Source organism: Phasianus colchicus, chromosome 4 (assembly GCF_987193195.1).
Source record: "Phasianus colchicus chromosome 4, bPhaCol1.hap1.1, whole genome shotgun sequence".
Taxonomy (NCBI): Eukaryota; Metazoa; Chordata; class Aves; order Galliformes; family Phasianidae; genus Phasianus; species Phasianus colchicus.
The window spans coordinates 25,701,658-25,719,411 of NC_143439.1; the positions used below are offsets into that span (position 1 = coordinate 25,701,658).

Consider the following 17,754-nt stretch of genomic DNA (forward strand, 5'->3'; position numbering starts at 1 on the left):
ATTCTCAAGGATTAATAGGTTAAAAACTTGTGACCTAATTTTTGCTAAAAGACAAAGATTACAACCAGGTAAAATCTGAAACATCAGATTTTATAACGTATCAGCCTCTGTGGCATACTTCTACAAGCTAACAGAGACGCAAGTTCCTTTGGTGCTTTATATACCATCATATCTAGATCCTGAACTTTTTATTTTTTATAAGAAATTAAATTAAAACACCTAAGACCCTAGATGCTTACTAGTGTGAATTAAATGTTAAAGAATAGCCTTAAAGAGTTGGGGCTTATTTACTGACAGAACAGGAACAGTATAACTATTACAAACAACTATCAACTTCAGTGTGCAGATTCTAGCTTTTAATTATTAAGGCAAACCAAAGCATCCAAGGTACTGTTGGTAACCTGCACTTCATAAAAAAAAAGAGTTTTAAAGTGAAGAGTTGTTTGAGATAAGATTTGTACAAGGGTAGAGGAGATGGGAAGCAAATCATTTTTCTTTCCTGTATTCTTAGCTATGACCAAACACATTTCAGCTAGCTCACTTGAAAACTATAGAAAGATACCACAAGCTCTTCCCATGGTAGATTTCCAAAGGCTTTTAAATTGGTCCAAAATTATGCTAGCTGCTTAGTATTGCATATAGCATAACAGTAAGATGATTTGGTGGGAAAACAGGGTGTGGCAAGTTTTAATGAATTCACACATGCACACAAAAAACAAAGCTAAGCTGATTCACTAGTAGAAGATGGCGTCACTAGGCTAGAGAACTTTCAAAGACTGGCTACATCACCTTCCTAGGCAGCATACAGCTTCCCTCACCATGGAAACTAGGCCAATGGGTCAACTGGAAGAACTTCCCTGTAACAGGAAAATGTATGCTCACCTTTTCTGAGCATGAAAATTTTCCTATCACTCATGGCTTTCAGTTAAGGTAAAACCAAACTTGCTCTCCCTCATTTAATTACCTGAGCATAGCTTTGAAATACTTAGATATTGCTCATAATTGCAATATTATCATATATGTAGGTACCATGAATGTAGCATGTTGAATGTTTCCTCAGGGGAAAAGAAATTACTGGTGCACTGTTTTAAAAAGGGAATCTGGACTTACTCTTATGGTAGCTTTGTGTGTAACATTTTTCAAATGTTTTATTTCACATAGTATAGAACATAGCAGAAACACAGAAACACCAAGATTGAAAAAGACAACTAAGATCATCTAGTTCAACCATCCATCTACTATCAATATTTTCCCACTAAACCATGTCCCTCAGCATAAAATCTAGATGTTTCCTAAACACCTTCAGGGATGGTGACTCCACCACCGTGGGCAGCCTGTACCAGCACCTCACCACTAAACATCAGTCTAGTATTATTCTTCTCAAAGCACCCCTATGTGTTGTTTTGTTTTTAAATTTAAGATTATTTAACCTTTAATCATTATATTAACACCTAAACAGATTTTTTCCTTGAAAGACAGAAGACAAAGATTTGGAAGCCATTTGGAAACTTCAAAACATAGATTTTGTGCATAAAGAAATTGCAAACACTTCCATTAATGTTTTCACTCTGAAAGAGTGGCTAGGCACTGGAACAGATTCTCCAAGGAGGTGGTTGACCCTCTATAGGTCTGACTGTATATTTCATTATTTTAAATCAAATATTTTTCTCTTTCTATAGCAGTTTTAAAATTCTGAATCACTCTGGAAAGTGTTTCATGCCATACATTTTGTTCTGATACTGATTCTGATTATTCTGCAAAAGAAAATGGCAAGAATTCTTAACCATTCTTTAAACAATGAAATTAAGTCCCTATACCTGTTTTCTTTTTCCCCATAAGCAAAGGACTTGTGCCAGCAAGCTCTACATTAATGTGTTGTCACATCTCAGAAATCAGTCACCTGATGATCTATTAGCAGGAATTATGCATCTCAGTGGTGTGGACTGAAGATTTTGTAATATATAATTGTCAAACTGAAAATTAACTGGCAAAATATTTGATATAGGATCATATTCACCATTGATTTTTTTCTGTTTGGATTCAAATGCAAATCAGATGTTTATGTGCTTTATAATTGTTGTATAATTATACCCAGTGTCTACAACCTGTGGCAGAACCACCAGAACTATTTTTCTTTTCTTTTTTCTTCTTTCTTTTCTTTCTTTTTTTTTTTTTTTTTACTTCATATTCTATATAAAATATCAACAAGAAAGAGCACATTCTCTAACCTGTTGCAGATCAAACATAGTAAAAAGTACACTAGCAAAGGTACTTAGAAATAATGTATAGTTATACTTAAGAATAAGTTTTCGGATGTGTAAGTCCCTCTTAGAGCCTAAGCACTAAATTGAATCGAATTTATTTTCACCATATCTGCAGATTTTTGTCATAATTGTTGATTTTTCTAACTATTCTGAAAAAAATAGTTTTCCCTACCAAATGAACTTCTACTTTCACAAATCATACAAAAATCTTATAGCACTATTTTGATAATGTACTTTTAAATAATTGATATAAACATTCGTAATATATTCAGTGTTTTTTCCTAAATATTCACATATATTTCCTAAATATTTACATAGCTTATGAAATCTTTTTACAAAAATAGTTTATGAAGTTGACACAAGTGTTAGAATTACCATATAGACTTCAATTCTCACACATTTAACTGAGAATCCTGCCCTAGAGCAGCTAGAATACTTTTTGTCCTGTAAGAATTTATATAGGTCATAATGAAGCTGGTTTTTCATGCCTATAACTAGTATGACATTAAGCCTGCAATAGTAGAAAACAGTGTTTCTTAAGACAGACTTTTCAATGTTAAAGATCAAATAAACAAGAAAGATGAAATTTACATATTTCAATAAAAGCATTATATATTGAATAATAACAGATGTTCAAATTACAGATCCTAAAGTAAGAATTTTAAGTAATTTAGTCTGTTCTTACTACATAAATATGAATAATTTAGTGTTAGAACAATTAATTTCAAATTCATATTGAATGATGTTATAGGATTTTTCTTTGATAAATTAATAAAGAAATATTAAGTAGGAAATAGAGTGAGAGGCTTTGCCAGATACTAAAGTTTACTTGCATACTTAACATTGATTAAGAAAGAAAATTAATTATTCTGCTAGTGGCTCTCCAATTTTCAAGTAAGATTTTACACAGACCTGTGTACATCAGGCTTTAAGAAGAAAGCATTGAAAAAATACAGATTCAGAATGAAGAATATCAGCTGGCAAAACTCCACTACTTCCTAATTATAAGGCCAAACTTAAAGTCTCCAAATTGCTCAGAAAACTGATTATAATTCAGGGGTCCTAGAGGGCTGAAGTGTTAACAATTCAAGAAGAATCCAACTACAGATACAAACATGGCCCGCACTTATTATTTGCATTTAAAGTAAAGGAGATAAATTAACTCTTCATTTACAAGTAGTGTCACCAAGAAAATCAAAGTGCAAAAATATGCATGACTTGCTCCTTTTTATTTTAATAAATTTCCTAGCAAGATTTAGAGACAATTATTCTCTTTTAGTGGTAAAGAAAAAGATTTAGAAGAAAGCAAAAACTGCCAGCAATGTTTGCAATATTCTAGCTGATATTTCATTTCTGAATATGAAATCAAGATCGGTTTCATCTACTCCATATTAGACTACTATCTACTTCCAGAGTAAAAGGAAGCAATTCAATCTCTCTCATGTCTGAAGAAGCAGAGTCTGTGCGCTCACTGCTGATAGCATCCTAGGCAGCATAAATCTTCCTTTTTTATACTTTTGTAAATAGACTGCAGGATCACTAATGCAAACCAAGTGCTAACTCATTAACTCTTGTATTCAACCACTACCTGTCACAAAATATATCTATTTTGCTACCCCTGGAACCTTACCTATATTTGTCAGGCATACTATAGCCAAGAGAGCTAAAATAAAATCAGTTATTCACAGTGTTTGCTGTTGCACAAACAATTGCTCTACCCATTCACAATAGCTTATTTGAGAATAGAATTCAAACTACTACACCATTAAAAAAATATTTTCAAATGGTGTAAACATGTCTTGCTGTGGTACAGAATAGCTTGGTGGGGTTTTTTTTTGAAATGGGTATGTTGTCAAGTATTCGAAACTCCACTCTGCTAAGTCTCACGCAATACAAAATTTACAGTGCTTGCCCTCTAGAAAGCTTTTTTTTTTTTATGAGGGTGAATGATTAGAGGGGGAGTCATCATTGCAATCTCAGTGCTTTCACAGAGAGAGGACCTGTGCTGCAGGAGCTGGAGCTTTTGACGTCACTGTCTTTCAAATACTGGCAGTTGAGACCTACCACTAACACACATGCTAATTTATGCATAAGGATTTCACAATTAGCATGCATCCTTACGGACATCAAGAAAACTTATGCTTCTAAGTGCAGCTGATCATTTAAAAAAAAAAAGTCAATCACTTAAATCACAGGCTTCAGTTATCCTGGCTTTTCCAGACTGCAAATTTACAATCAAAGGTACAGAAAGTTATAGTTTCTGGACATATAGTACAATGCCATTGTTATAGAAATTGTTAACAAGCTGATATTTCTTAGAACGTATTTTAGGTATTCACTTGTAGACACTCCAGCCAGGTTTTCTGCACAGCTTCAGTTCTTGTTCAGCTACAAACAACTGTATAGCAAATGTGTTTGAAACATACAGCCTAACCTGCACTGGCTTCCAAGATTAAGTAACAGAGTGTGAACAAAGACAACTGAACAATAATAGAAAAAAATTCTTCTAGTAGTTTAAAAAAGAAAAAGAGTAAACAAATTATTCTTGGTTTAGATTTTCACAAATGAAATCCACTGCGCAACAACATTAGCTCCATTTATAGAAAAAGGATAATTATGCCAAAAAGAAATCACACATTAAGAAAATATTAAGTTTCTGATCTCCAATCATTAATTTGAACTGTATAGTTTCTAATAATGCATTAATTTCAGAAACCAGGTATGATATACTCCTCTGACAATTTTCCAAGTTAAAGCCATAAACAAGCCTCGTTAAACATTAGAATGCACAGAGGTTTCATAAGACTGAACGTCATTATTAAGAATCTCTACAGTAGGAATTCCATTTGCACTTCTCAGTAACTTATTGCATAACAGTCTCTGAAATAAGAGGCTTGCAGTTTTGGTAGTCTTGTTATTAGAGATATCATTATGATATTTATGAAATGCATCACTATGAACCTATCCAATTCCATCATGGCTGCTAGCAAGACGTAATGCTGTTCAGTGGGAGGTTCAAAGCAACTGCTGGAAAGAGCACCGGAGTTGGTAAGCAGTGAGAATTTACACTCCCATTGGTTTTGTAAGAAACAGGAGAAAAACACGAAAATCAGAGCATAGATATTACAGGTGAAGTTGCTGGAGCACTATAATTAGAAGAACTGGTCCAGATTAACTGGAACTATATCGTTGATATCAGTAAAACATTCAATAGAGCAAAAAACAGGCATTATAAAAGTGGAATATCCAGTCAGACGGATAATAGCCAACACCTTTCAAATACAAAGGGCAAACCTTAACCAGATCCATCATTTCATGATCTTCCCTACTTCCAAAGTATTTTGCTAAAATTCCTAGATCTGCATTCAGGAACTCCAAAAAAAATTTTTTTTTTTTCATTTTGCTCCTAAACTAGACGTTTTCTTCAAACTCCAAATACGTTTTTCAAGTTATCAGAATCCAAAGCATGAACACAACAAGTTGAGATGACAGGTTAACAAATATGGTGACAGCAACTAAGCAGCTCCCCCCCTCTTCCAATCAGGAAAAAATAAAAATAACATTCTCTTCACGTTCTTAATATAACAGCTCTTAACATTCTCTTGTCACTGTCCACAATGACAGCTGGGTACCACTAAAGGAAAAAAAGGCCAAAAATATTGCATTGTAAATGGGTAGAGGGTGAGGGGGAATAAGTAGTGTTAGCTGCTGTAATCAGACTATTAATCACACCATTTTGAGCGGCTGTTGGTCATTCAGTTGCTTACCATATGAACAATGAGGACACAGTTCATCAGTAACAATGTGTGTTTTTAAAAATACAGATTCACCTTTCCCTGATTTTTTTTTTCTGGTAAGGATTTGGGGATTTTGAATTTCACAGTTTCTTCAGGCAATAACAATGAAGCATTTTGATTCAGTGACCAAACAGTTCAATTTACTCTAGCTCTAAGAAAAAGGATGTCTTTAATTTCTAAATGTAAGTAACACAGACCAGGCAATGAAAGTATTGATTTTACATTCAGAAAAAAATCCTTGTACTTTCCCATTATTTCTGCCATTTGCAAATTATAAAATTTAACTCAAGAAACTGCTAAATAGCCTTTTAATATATAATAATACACATATACACAGAAGGTGGTCATATATCTTCCTTTAGTCTTCTTATGTTTATATACTATGTTTCTAGACAAAACAAGGACCATAAACAATCCAAAGCTGTATTCAGTCTAAATGGGTCACTTACAATGAGAAAGCATGACATTTACATGTAGCAAGCAGATTGATCAGGGAGCAGAAAACAGAATACGGCATCAACTCAGAAAAATATGCCATTGCAGGCAATTTACATTAACAAACCTGGTGAGTTTCTCATTCCTTCTCAACAAATGGCAATAAATACAGAGTATACGTTATTTAACATAGCTAATATTCCCTAGGATTATTCTTTGTGCTTGCAGTGAAATGAAAAAAAATCCTTGAATCCTCTCACTGCTGTAATGTCACTTGTGCAGAATAACATGAGTGCAAGGACTTCATAAACACTGCATTTTTCAGAGATTCAGAAATCAATAAACAGTCAGCAATCATCTTGTGTTGCATCTTTAAGTGTCAGCATGCTTATTTTCAACTTATCCAGGAACCTCAAAAAGAGATGTTCAGAACATGCTGTGTACATCTTGCTAAAGCAATTTCAGTTGCTACATGCAAAACAAAATTCAACGTGATCCAAATCTGAGCATTACAAATAGTAAGATTACTTCAACATAAAGCACAGAAAAAAGAAATGCCGAAAGATATCAGGGCTTCCTGAATATATACAAAATATATCCCCGTGTCTTTGTTCAGTCTGGACTCTCATTCAAGGTGTAAATACTGGCTACATTGTTAGATATCCAACAGCAACCAGCTTCAAATACTGTGTGAGTAGCTCTCTCATAGTTCACACTCGGCTCCCTTGACCCAGCTAGACAAGCGTGAAAACATGAAATAAATGAAGGCTAACAAAGGCTGGTCTGGGAAGCAGCCTGAATTAAATGCTTGCAATACTCTAAGTATAAATGTAAAATTCACTGTTTAGATCCCTTTAATATTAAACATCATACAAAAATCACTATATTAATAGTAATTGCTGCTGCAGAGAAACAAATGAATGAAAGCAGTACAAAAAGGAAAAAAAATCTTTCCCATCTGCCGCATAAGGACATTCACTAGCCTTACAGCATGCTGCTAAAGCAAATAAGGAACTGCAAAATCATTATCTCTTTGCAAACAGAAAGCAATTATCACAGTACCTTTCTGTGTTTGTCCCTCTTCCATATTCTCTTCCATGGCTACCTTTCTTCACTAGAAACAGCTACAGAGAATTAATCAAAGGTTTCAGTCAGATGTAGGAAAAAAGTGTGGATTTTTTTTTCCCTGGGAAGCTCCAACAGCAGAGGCTTAGGCAAGTCCTCAGAGCTTAGCAAGGCTCCCTCACTCTCCTTGTTTGCTTGGAGACAGGCTGTCAAGTGTAATTTCATTCAAATTACTCTTCCGTGAAGATTATCAATTTTTCTTCTCAAAGCTGCCCATTGTGTACCACTGTAAGCAGGTATTCAAATGAACAGCCTGTGAATTTTTTGGGGGAAATTTGGTCTGAGCCCTTATGGCAATGACACCAATTCATAAGCCTTACTTTGCATATAAAAATGGAGAGAAAAAATTGAGGTTTGTACTGAAATCTGTGTTTTAAATTGGAAACAGGCTGTACTGAAAACAGATAGAGGGGTGTCCTCTTAATGTGCAGCAGACCACCAACCCATAATTCCCCCTATTTGCTACTGAAGTGGGAAAGCCCAGATGCCTGTGGGTTCTTTATGCTGTATTACTTGTCTCTCTCTCCCTCCCTTGCTCCCTCCCTCTTTCTCTCTCCCTCAGCACATTTAAGAATAATACAAGTCTTCATTTCCCTCCTTCTCATGTATCTGTATTGTTTGGAGCTAACAAATATACACACATTTAGAATATACTAGAAAAAATTTACAGCAAACATCTATGTATGCACATGCATGTTTATGCATACACACAAGCAGAATTTAATACATCACATTAATCACTGCAAATGATACACACCCTATACATTTTCTGCCATCAGTGACACAATAAACAGGAACTCAGGTGCAGCACAGAGCTTTAAAACAATCATTATATCTATTCCTTATCCGATTGCTAGTATCCAAATTTATCTCTATGCTTCTATTCCCCATTTTAAAAAGTAGATGTCTGAAAATGGTGAAGTACGACATGTTTGCATGGGCTTCCTCATGTATATACACACACACACTAACAGATTTACTCAGGTGAAGCATAGGTTAAATACACTGTGAGGGCACAGTCATTTGGGGAGCTCTGCAGTCTGATTTGGAATGCAAATCAGACGCTGCAGTCTAGCAGTAAATTAGCATTTTGTACCTTAGTCTATGAGTGACGTAGAATCATTTCAAGAGATTCATCATTTCATCAAAACTGCAGTTAGATCATACTTTTTTTGATTTTCACTTCTCATTATCAGAAAAATGTGACAAACATACAACTAAAATCTACTGTGGCTGAAAATTCCTGTTTACATGTAAATGATAACTTTTATTTTCTTTATACTGCCAAAAAATAGGAAACAATGGATCAATCTATATCACCAAAAAGTTGATATATTTTCCATATAAAACTGCTCAAACCAGAATCACACTAGGATAGCTTCTATATATGAATTTAAAATTATATATATTTTAATAACTGAATGCACATTTAAGAAATTTTTCCTTATTTTAATTTACCCTTCTAGGATTCTTTTACAGAAGAGCAGAAGAAATGCTATGTGTAGTTTTAGTTCTCAGATCTGTCTCAAAGACTACTTGCACACATTGAAGTGCCACATGGAAGTGCTCTGACATCACAGCCTCTCATTGTCATTCCCCTTTGCTCTTCAGGCAAATAAAATAGTAAGTAAAAAAAGAAATATGTCCTCTAATACATAGGCATCTCCTGTTTAAGTCACTCCTGCTGTAGAAGCGACATCTATCTCAATCATTCCAGCCCCACAATCTCTTCTAGAGAAAAGGGGGAAAAATGGTGAGGGAGGGGACATTTGTATATGTAAAATGATCTAACAATCCCAAGTTTGGAAAAAATATGAAGGAGTTCCTGTACAGGAACATAGATGATATCACCAGTGAAAAAAGCCAAGTCCGTTGTCTTCTCTGAATTGCATCCTTAGCCACTATTAAACACTGTTATTTATACTTTATTCTCAACTTATTTTCCTACATAAACATTAGTATATCTTCATATTTACCAAAAATCAAATAAAAACACCAGGGTGCTTAGGCTGCCTCTTGCTTCTAAAGTTTGGTTCCTCTGGGTAGTATCAAAAATTAAAGTAACTGACTGCGTTAACAGATGTCTTCGAGACATGAATCCATAGGTTCCTTATGGCACCAAGTGACCTCATTTCTTGAAACAATCATACAAGTATATTATTTTTAAATACAAGTAGTACACAAAATAGAAAATAGGCTGGAAATAGATAACTGGATGAGGTTACAACTTACAACTGGACAATTGTGTGGGTGAATTTTAATCATGAAAGGGTGAATAAAGAAAAGTTGTTTACCAGTTATTTCAAAGGGAGAGAGCTGTGAAGAAAGGAGGCGTAGAAGATGACAAAGGTACTAACACAATATGTAGTTAAGCTGTGAACCTTGTTTCAACTGGGTCTTGTAGAGGGGAAAAGTAAATAAATGAGAAAGAATCTGGATCACATGAAAATTCACAGATCTGAAGAAGATGTTGCTCAGAAGACCCCTGAGCAACAAACTATTGAATGGTAAGGAATATTTTCAAGTTATTTTTGTTTTTTTTTTGTTGTTTTTTTTTTGTTTGTTTGTTTTTTAATCTTGTACTGCTTCCAGGAACATCTGCTTTGGGACACAAAGATGAGATTCTGGGTTTTGTGAATAGTTGATCTCATCCAGGAAGGTCATCTTCCTACCACGTTCAAACACACTTTGATTTTGATGGGATTTTAACTTCCAGAAGATGAATACATTCATATGTCAAAGATTAAGGTGAAATCTCAGGGTGAAATGAAGTTGAAAACTGCCAAAAAATTGCTTAGAGATTTTTTTTTTTTTACAGATGTTTTTTGTTTTGTTTTCCCTTGCTATGGTCTATTTTTTCCTGTGCAGATATTGCTCTAATGAAGATATAACAGCTTCACCTGTTAAACAAAGAACTACTTGTGTTGAAATTTCTTCTTAAGAGGGCTTGGACTAGTTTCAGGTGTTATTAATTTGTACCACATGCACACAGATTTTACATCACTTTCCTTCATATTTTGCTGTATTTTATGCTTACAGTAAAACATATCTGCCTCTCAGATTATTCTGAAAGCCTTTGCATATGAAATTACAAGTACATGTTAATCCTAAATCAATTTACAATTACAGAAGTCTGCAAACATTAGAAGTAACAAGAGATACAAGAAATGCCATCTTATGTTATTTTCTAGGATGCAATTGTTGGGGTTTCCATTCTTCAGTACACAGTGAAAAATATTTGATACCAGTGACGCATTGGAACAGGTTGCCCAAGGAGGTTGTGGATGCCCCATCCCAGGACACATTCAAGGCCAGGCTGGATGTGGCTCTGGGCAGCCTGGTCTAGTGCTTGGCGACCCTGCACATAGCAGGGGGGTTGAAACTAGATGATCATTGTGGTCCTTTTCAACTCTGGCCAGTCTATGATTCTATGGACACAAAAGCTCCATTAAAATTATAACCTCTCAAAGCTGCTAACCACTTGCTGGGCATGTTTCTAACACAGAAATAAGTTATTTTAGTAGGAGCTGCATATGACAGCCTAAAATTCCCTCATAACACAAGATGAGATTATTGCTGCAAATGATCATTGGATAACAATGCCATTTGTAAGTAGCAAAGCAAGACAGAACATCCAACTGTATAATGAATAAATAAACAGTTAATCAAGAGAATAATTGGAAGCTGATGACATTAACAGATCCCCTGGTATTCATTATGATATTATGTAATGTGGTTGAGCACTTACAGCTTTAAACAGTATGACAAAACACCTGACTTTTACTCCCTATTTTATAAGGCCTCCAAGTCAGTTTACCATTCCATCCTTCTATACTACTGTTTTCAATTACATAATAAAAATAATGTTGTGGTGCAATGTCATCTTGATCAGCACAGGAAAACATTACTTAAAAATAGAAAAATAACACTGTGTCCCAACAACTGATAAAGAAAAAAAAAAAACCAAAGCCAGCTAGAATTATCCAGGCACTTTGCTGCAATGAGTACATGAGCAAGTAGTGAAGCTTAGCTGGGTGGCTGTGAAGATGGAAGCAATACTGGTGCTGCTTATTTTGGGGAACTCATTTCAAGCTAACTCCAGTTTGGTCCCATGGATTCACTGTCCTGTAAGGGTCAGGTGCATTAGGCATGCTCCTAGAAAGCATGTTCTAATTTCTTTATTGGAAGAACAATTTTATGTTCTTAGAGAACATCCCGTGATACAAACCAAAACACAGCAGCTGGGAAAAATTGAGACATTTTGTATGCTCACTCCTGATACAAACAAAAACAAACCTGTAGTAATTTTTATCAAAGTTAGGCAGCAGATTAGGGAAATCTGAGAAAAGTTAAACTGGATTATCAAATTTGGTATTTAGAGTGCTCCACAATTAATGTTTATTTTTATATTCAAAATATAACTATAAAATGCCAGAACAAGAAATTCAAATAGATTTAGTTGAAGCACTGAAAATTTGCCTGATTACATGTTCTAGAATGCAAATTCCTTATCTACAGCTTTACATTATGCTTGGCAAACAACAACAGTCCATCCCAGAGTCCATGCCAGACATTCATGAAAGTGTCTTGGGGAAAGGAGAAATGCTTAATGACACAACAAATTATCAGAATTAGTAGGGAAATGGTAAATTAGCAGAGAAAGGAAGGAAGTGGAAGGTAAAATGTAACTTTGGTTGAGTGTTGTTCATCTTAGTGATGGGATGTTAATAAAAATAAATTTAAAAATTATTAGATGAATATATTGTCAGCTCAAGGAACAGAACAGCAATTTAAATCAAACTATTACTAAAGAAATGGCAGGATGCTCATATAATAAAGCTATTTCTGAATAGGACTTCACTTGATTTGTGCCTATTGCTACTTAAAGAAATATTGAGTCTGACTAATAATATCAATTACTGACTGCCAGAGAGAAACAAGTGGCATACAAATGCAGAATGCTATAAAGGAGTTTAAAGAGGTTATTACATTCCTATTTTGCTTGAGTTACAACTGACAGTAGTACTTTTTTTTGTCTTTACATCTTTAATTTATTCACATTTACTTTTAAATCTTTCCATAATCTAATAGTTCTAATAACAGAAACTTTATTGAAGAGGGAAGCATGAAGGGGATGCCCTTAAGTCCTAAACTAAGAGCTATTAAAACAACTATCAGAAGACTAGCCCCTCTGAGAAATTTTCATCTGGTTAAAAAAATTGTTTAGTGAGAAACTTTTCACTACTGTATAAGATACCTAGCCTTACAACACAATAGCTAAGAACTTGCTCCTCTCATTACTCTTTTCTACATGTAGTATTAACCAAGAGGAGAATTATAATAAGACTGATTAATAGGACCTTAAATTCAGAATACCACACTTCATAGTCTGGAAGTCTATTATCTGAAACCATTAACAGTAGTACCTACTACTTAAAACACAGTTTTGACTGCATGTTCTATGACAATTATCAGTAAGGATTTATTTTTGAAATAGGTAAAAATTCAAAAATAAAATAGAGATAACACTGCTAATGTTATTTCCCCAAATTCTTAAGCCCTTGACCCACTTCATTACTTCATTAGATAAAAATAAGGAAATTATGCCTTTTTTCTTTTTTAAATGGTCAGGTGTTAAGTAAAGCCTTTAGGAGCAAGAATAGTTAGACATATTTCCAAAGGATACAGGCAAAGAGGGTGATGGAGGACAGAACATGAATGTTGCACAAGAGAATTCAGGGAAACCTCCCACAGTTATTGCATTTAAACATAAGGCACACTAAATTGCTTGGCTAGATTTTCCAACACAGACACTCTAAAACTGACTCATATGTGAACTGGCATGTAAGCACTACAGCCCAAAAGCAGCTGGCTGCTGGCATCCTGTTTGAACACTGGAGGCCATCCCATAAACACAGCATTGCCATCCTCCAGGAGAGCTCTTTCCCCTTTAATGGATGGATTGGATACCACAGAATCACACAATAGCTTGTGCTGAAAGAGCCTGAAAATCATCTAGGTCCAAACTCCCTGTTGTCAGTAGGGCTGCCAACCATTAGATCAGGCTTCTGAGAGCCCCACCCAACCAGACACTGAGCACCTCCAGGGATGGGACTTCCACAACTTCTCTGGGCAACCTGCTCCAAGCGTCTCTCACTCTCTGAGTAGATATTGGGAACAAATTACTTAACCTAGATCTCCCATTTTTTAGTTTAAAGCCATACCCCCTTATCCTATCACTACCTACCTGTGATAAGAAGTCAGTCCTGCTCTTGTTTATAAGCTCCCTTCAAGTACTGGAAGGGCACAATGAGATCTCCTCAGGGCCTTCTCTTCTCCAAACTGAAAAAAAAATCTCCCACAATCTTTCTTCATAGAAGTGCTTTGTGGCTTTTCTCATGACCTGCTGCAACAGCTCGACATCTGTCTAGTGCTGAAGCCCCCAGGCGTGGACACAGTAATTCAAATGGGGAGTGGCTTGGCAACATCAGTCAGTTCCTTTAGGACTCTGGGATGCATACCATCTGGCCCATAGACTTGTATACATTCAGTCTCATGAGGCAGTCTTGGACTTACTCTATCACTGCAAGGGATGCACACAAGCTGAGCATCTCAGCTTTCTCAGTGACTGCTGAAACCAGTTCTCCATTCTCATTTACCAGGAGTAACTCTCCTTCACCTGTCTCTCATGAAGAATGTACCTATCAAATCCCTTCTTGCTATTTTTCACGTCCCTGCCAAGTTCAGTTCCATCTGCACCATTCACCATCAGGAAGAAAGCCTGCAAATGCAATATCTCTTGCAGCCAAAGCAAAAAGGCCTTGTCAGGTTCTCCTCAATCAGGTGGCCTGTATCATACCCCAGCCACCAGATGTCCTTTATAGGTCTGCTCCCCAGTTTTAACCAACAAGGCTCTCTCTTCTGTTACAAACTTTTCAGAAGGGGTAGGCAGGGTATCTCTCAATTATAGTACTCCAGCTGTTCAATTTATCCCACCATGTTTCTGTGACAGCAACATGTTTCTGTGATAACAAAGAACATTTCACAGGGTAGTATACACACCTGTTCTAGCTGAGCCTGCTTTTATTTTATCAGGGGACTTGATCTGCAAAATCTCCAGAAGTCTTCACCTAACTAAATCATACCATGACTGTGTTCTGTGATTTCCTACTGGTGTTATTATTATTGAAATATTCCAAACAATGCAAAAATGCCGCTAAAGAAAAATACTTCCAAAAAAAAAAAAGACCACAGACATGGTTAAATGAAACATACTTTCACTTAAAATCTCTAAAATAATTGGTCTAGTAAATTTAACAAAACAGGTTAGCAAGCACTTACATTGGAATTAAATTTACAAGGATATTGACTTAATGAAAACTGTTCATGTCAGTCAGTATTGTTGGAATTTGGATCTATACAAATTCATTAAAAAATTACATTCAGTTTTGTTTAAAACACCAGAGAAATTTGTCAAGATTAGATCCTGTAGGAAAAAATTAATAAGAATACTTTATTTTTGTAGTCATATTTGAGTTTAATTAGTTCACAGAAATTCTCTCATTCGTTCTCACAATATCCGGGAGTTTGAACTAGATGACCACAACAGTCCCTTCTGGCTTTCTAACCATTAAAGTTGTAATTATGTTTGCAGAGTTTTCATATCTTAACATGCTCTGATATTCCTTTTACTTCTGAAGTCTATATTTACTAGTCTGTATTGAAATAGTTTCAGAAATGTAGAGGTCTGATATAAGTTACCACCAACACCTTTGCTTTTTCTTCCCTTCCCACCCTTCTTTTGGAGCATGTTTCTGACACACTGATGCAAGATGTTATTCACCCACACGTAACTGCACGCACTGCCATTCTACAAGTGGTATCAATCTATTAAACACTTCAAACATCTCTTCAGCTATGTAAAGTCTCTCTCATATTCAAAGCCTTAGACTTCTAAAAGTACCTATTAATGCTTTCAAATGGTTGAATTTGGTCTAACATGGCTTGATGAGGACTACATTTATCTCAAATTATGATACAGCTATAAGACGACAGCTAGGTACAAAAGAATATGCAACACAAACAACATACAATTGAAGTAGCAAGAATGGATAAGTATGGAAGGAAAGAGCAAGAAAATGGAAAAATGCACAGACAAGAATGGATCTTTTTCAAAACTCATTCAGAAATGTCTGGTAAGTATAAGCAAAAGAGAAAGAAAAGTTTGACTTTCCCCATGGGAAACATCATCCTATAAGAGATGCCACTTCACAGGAAAAGAAAACAAAATCTTTCCAGCTGAATTCATGCTACTTCACTGTCATCATAGTTTGGTTTGTATAAGTACAAGCAACAAAAATTAAACCAGCACCAAAACACAATTCCCGTTTAAATTTTACCTCACAGCTTATTCCATTTGAATCTTGTAAGCAGGGCGTTTATTTGTTAAGGCTCTCTATTGGTTAATATAAATCACTTTGTGGTGTGGGGTATGTGCTGTAAGCTAATGATTTTTTTTTTTTAAATTCCAAATAACTCAAAGTTATGACTTGACCTTATAACCTACAAAATGCAAACTATTAATTTACAAAACTTTGAAGTACTGAAGTACCTTTGCCTTTCTAGCTTCATCATGCAATCCCTCTGCTTTACACTTCAGCTTCTACACTTTCTCCAGAGAAATAATACAGAAGGAAAAACAGATTTCTGCACATGTAAAAAGAAACCACAGAACAAACTACTCAGACCACCCACAGTAGCCAAGTCAGTTGAAGTTATCTCTGCTGTTTTATAAACTGTAGTTTAAGCACTTTATTCACACTTTGGTACAGAAACAGTCTTTATAAACTTTTGTAGTTAAGTATAATAAGGAATTACCAGTGCTTAGCCTTTCACATTCTGGAGTATAAAGTAACATAAAGTAATATGAGGGCAAAATAAAACTCTGTCAATGAAACAGCCAAATCCTAAATCAGAAGTCCATAGAAGAAAACTATTTTACACACAGCTGACACTTATTCTCAACAGAAACAAGTGAAAAAACAAATACTGAGAACATACAGGCTTTAAAATGTTGCTTTTTAGAACTGCAAAGACAAAACTATATATTTGAAAAAACACAGTTTTGAGACTGTGTAATATATAGTTCTGATTTTCTCATAAGAGCACTCCATGCCTTCTAATTAACCAAATGAAAACACTACTGAAAATTATGCTTTTAAGACCATCCACACACCATGAACTGCTTGGGAGGCACAGGCAAGATACTAAGATCATATGGCTTCAGAGAAGTTCCACATCAGCTAATGCAGAATTTTTTTTAAATTAAAGCTATAAAAGGAAAAAATACAGCCAAAAAAAGATGTCCTTGCAGTGGAAGTAAACGGTTGCTAACAAGTTGAGATGCCCAACTGTGGACTTTTTACTTGAAGGCCTGTTTAGGAAGCAACTACAGTAGATGCTTTGTGTAGATGCCAGCTACATTTCCTCAAACGGTATTTATTTCATCCAAGTTCTGAAAGGAATACAGAAGAAAAACAGCCCCCCAAAAGGGGGAGATTATCAGTCAATTAAAAAAGAGAAATAAACAAAAGCCTGCTAGGTGGGTCTCCCCACTGGCACAGAAAGTTCAAGACTAACAGAGAACTGAACACCTAACAAAAATCATAGATGTTTAACTCTTTTATAATGTTAAGTTCAGTTGCCTGTGTTCGCTGCTTACAACTGGAGAGATCACAAATCTTTCATAAAATAACACAAGTTGAACTACACTTACAGCAATTCACTAGCAAGCTTTTTATACTCCTTAGTATATCTTCTACCAAGAAACACCTCACTCCCTGTGATGGTCTACACATGAAAAATCTAAGTCTTAAACAGATATCATTTTCCTAAAGTAACATTAACAACAAGAGTAAACAAAACCTAACTTTCTTAAGCAAGTGATAAGCTTTCAGGAGCATGCAATCTGTTTTTTCTTGTTTGTTAGAAAAAAGGTTGCTAGAAATAAAGCTCTCCCACATACCTGTGCATGTTTCATATATGCATGCACATATGCATGTATGATATATATAGATAAGGTATGTATACATTTAATGTATCTGAATAGAAATGCTTAGGCATACAAGTAAAAT

General features: G+C 35.2%; 1 protein-coding gene across 4 annotated transcripts in view; it reads right to left on the reverse strand.

Annotated features, from left to right (window-relative positions):
• The window catches only part of GPM6A (glycoprotein M6A), a 151,267-nt gene that overhangs the window by 90,933 nt on the left and 42,580 nt on the right, over window positions 1-17,754 (reverse strand). Inside the window, exon 1 of one of the 4 annotated variants that reach the window (XM_090138933.1) lies at window positions 7,559-8,169. The exons of the other annotated variants lie outside the window; for them this stretch is intronic. Within the exon in view, the coding sequence (XP_089995059.1) occupies window positions 7,559-7,595 (37 nt within the window). The 5' untranslated portion in view covers window positions 7,596-8,169. Of the gene's footprint in view, window positions 1-7,558; window positions 8,170-17,754 lie in introns of those variants that run through there. 4 annotated transcript variants of the gene reach the window in all.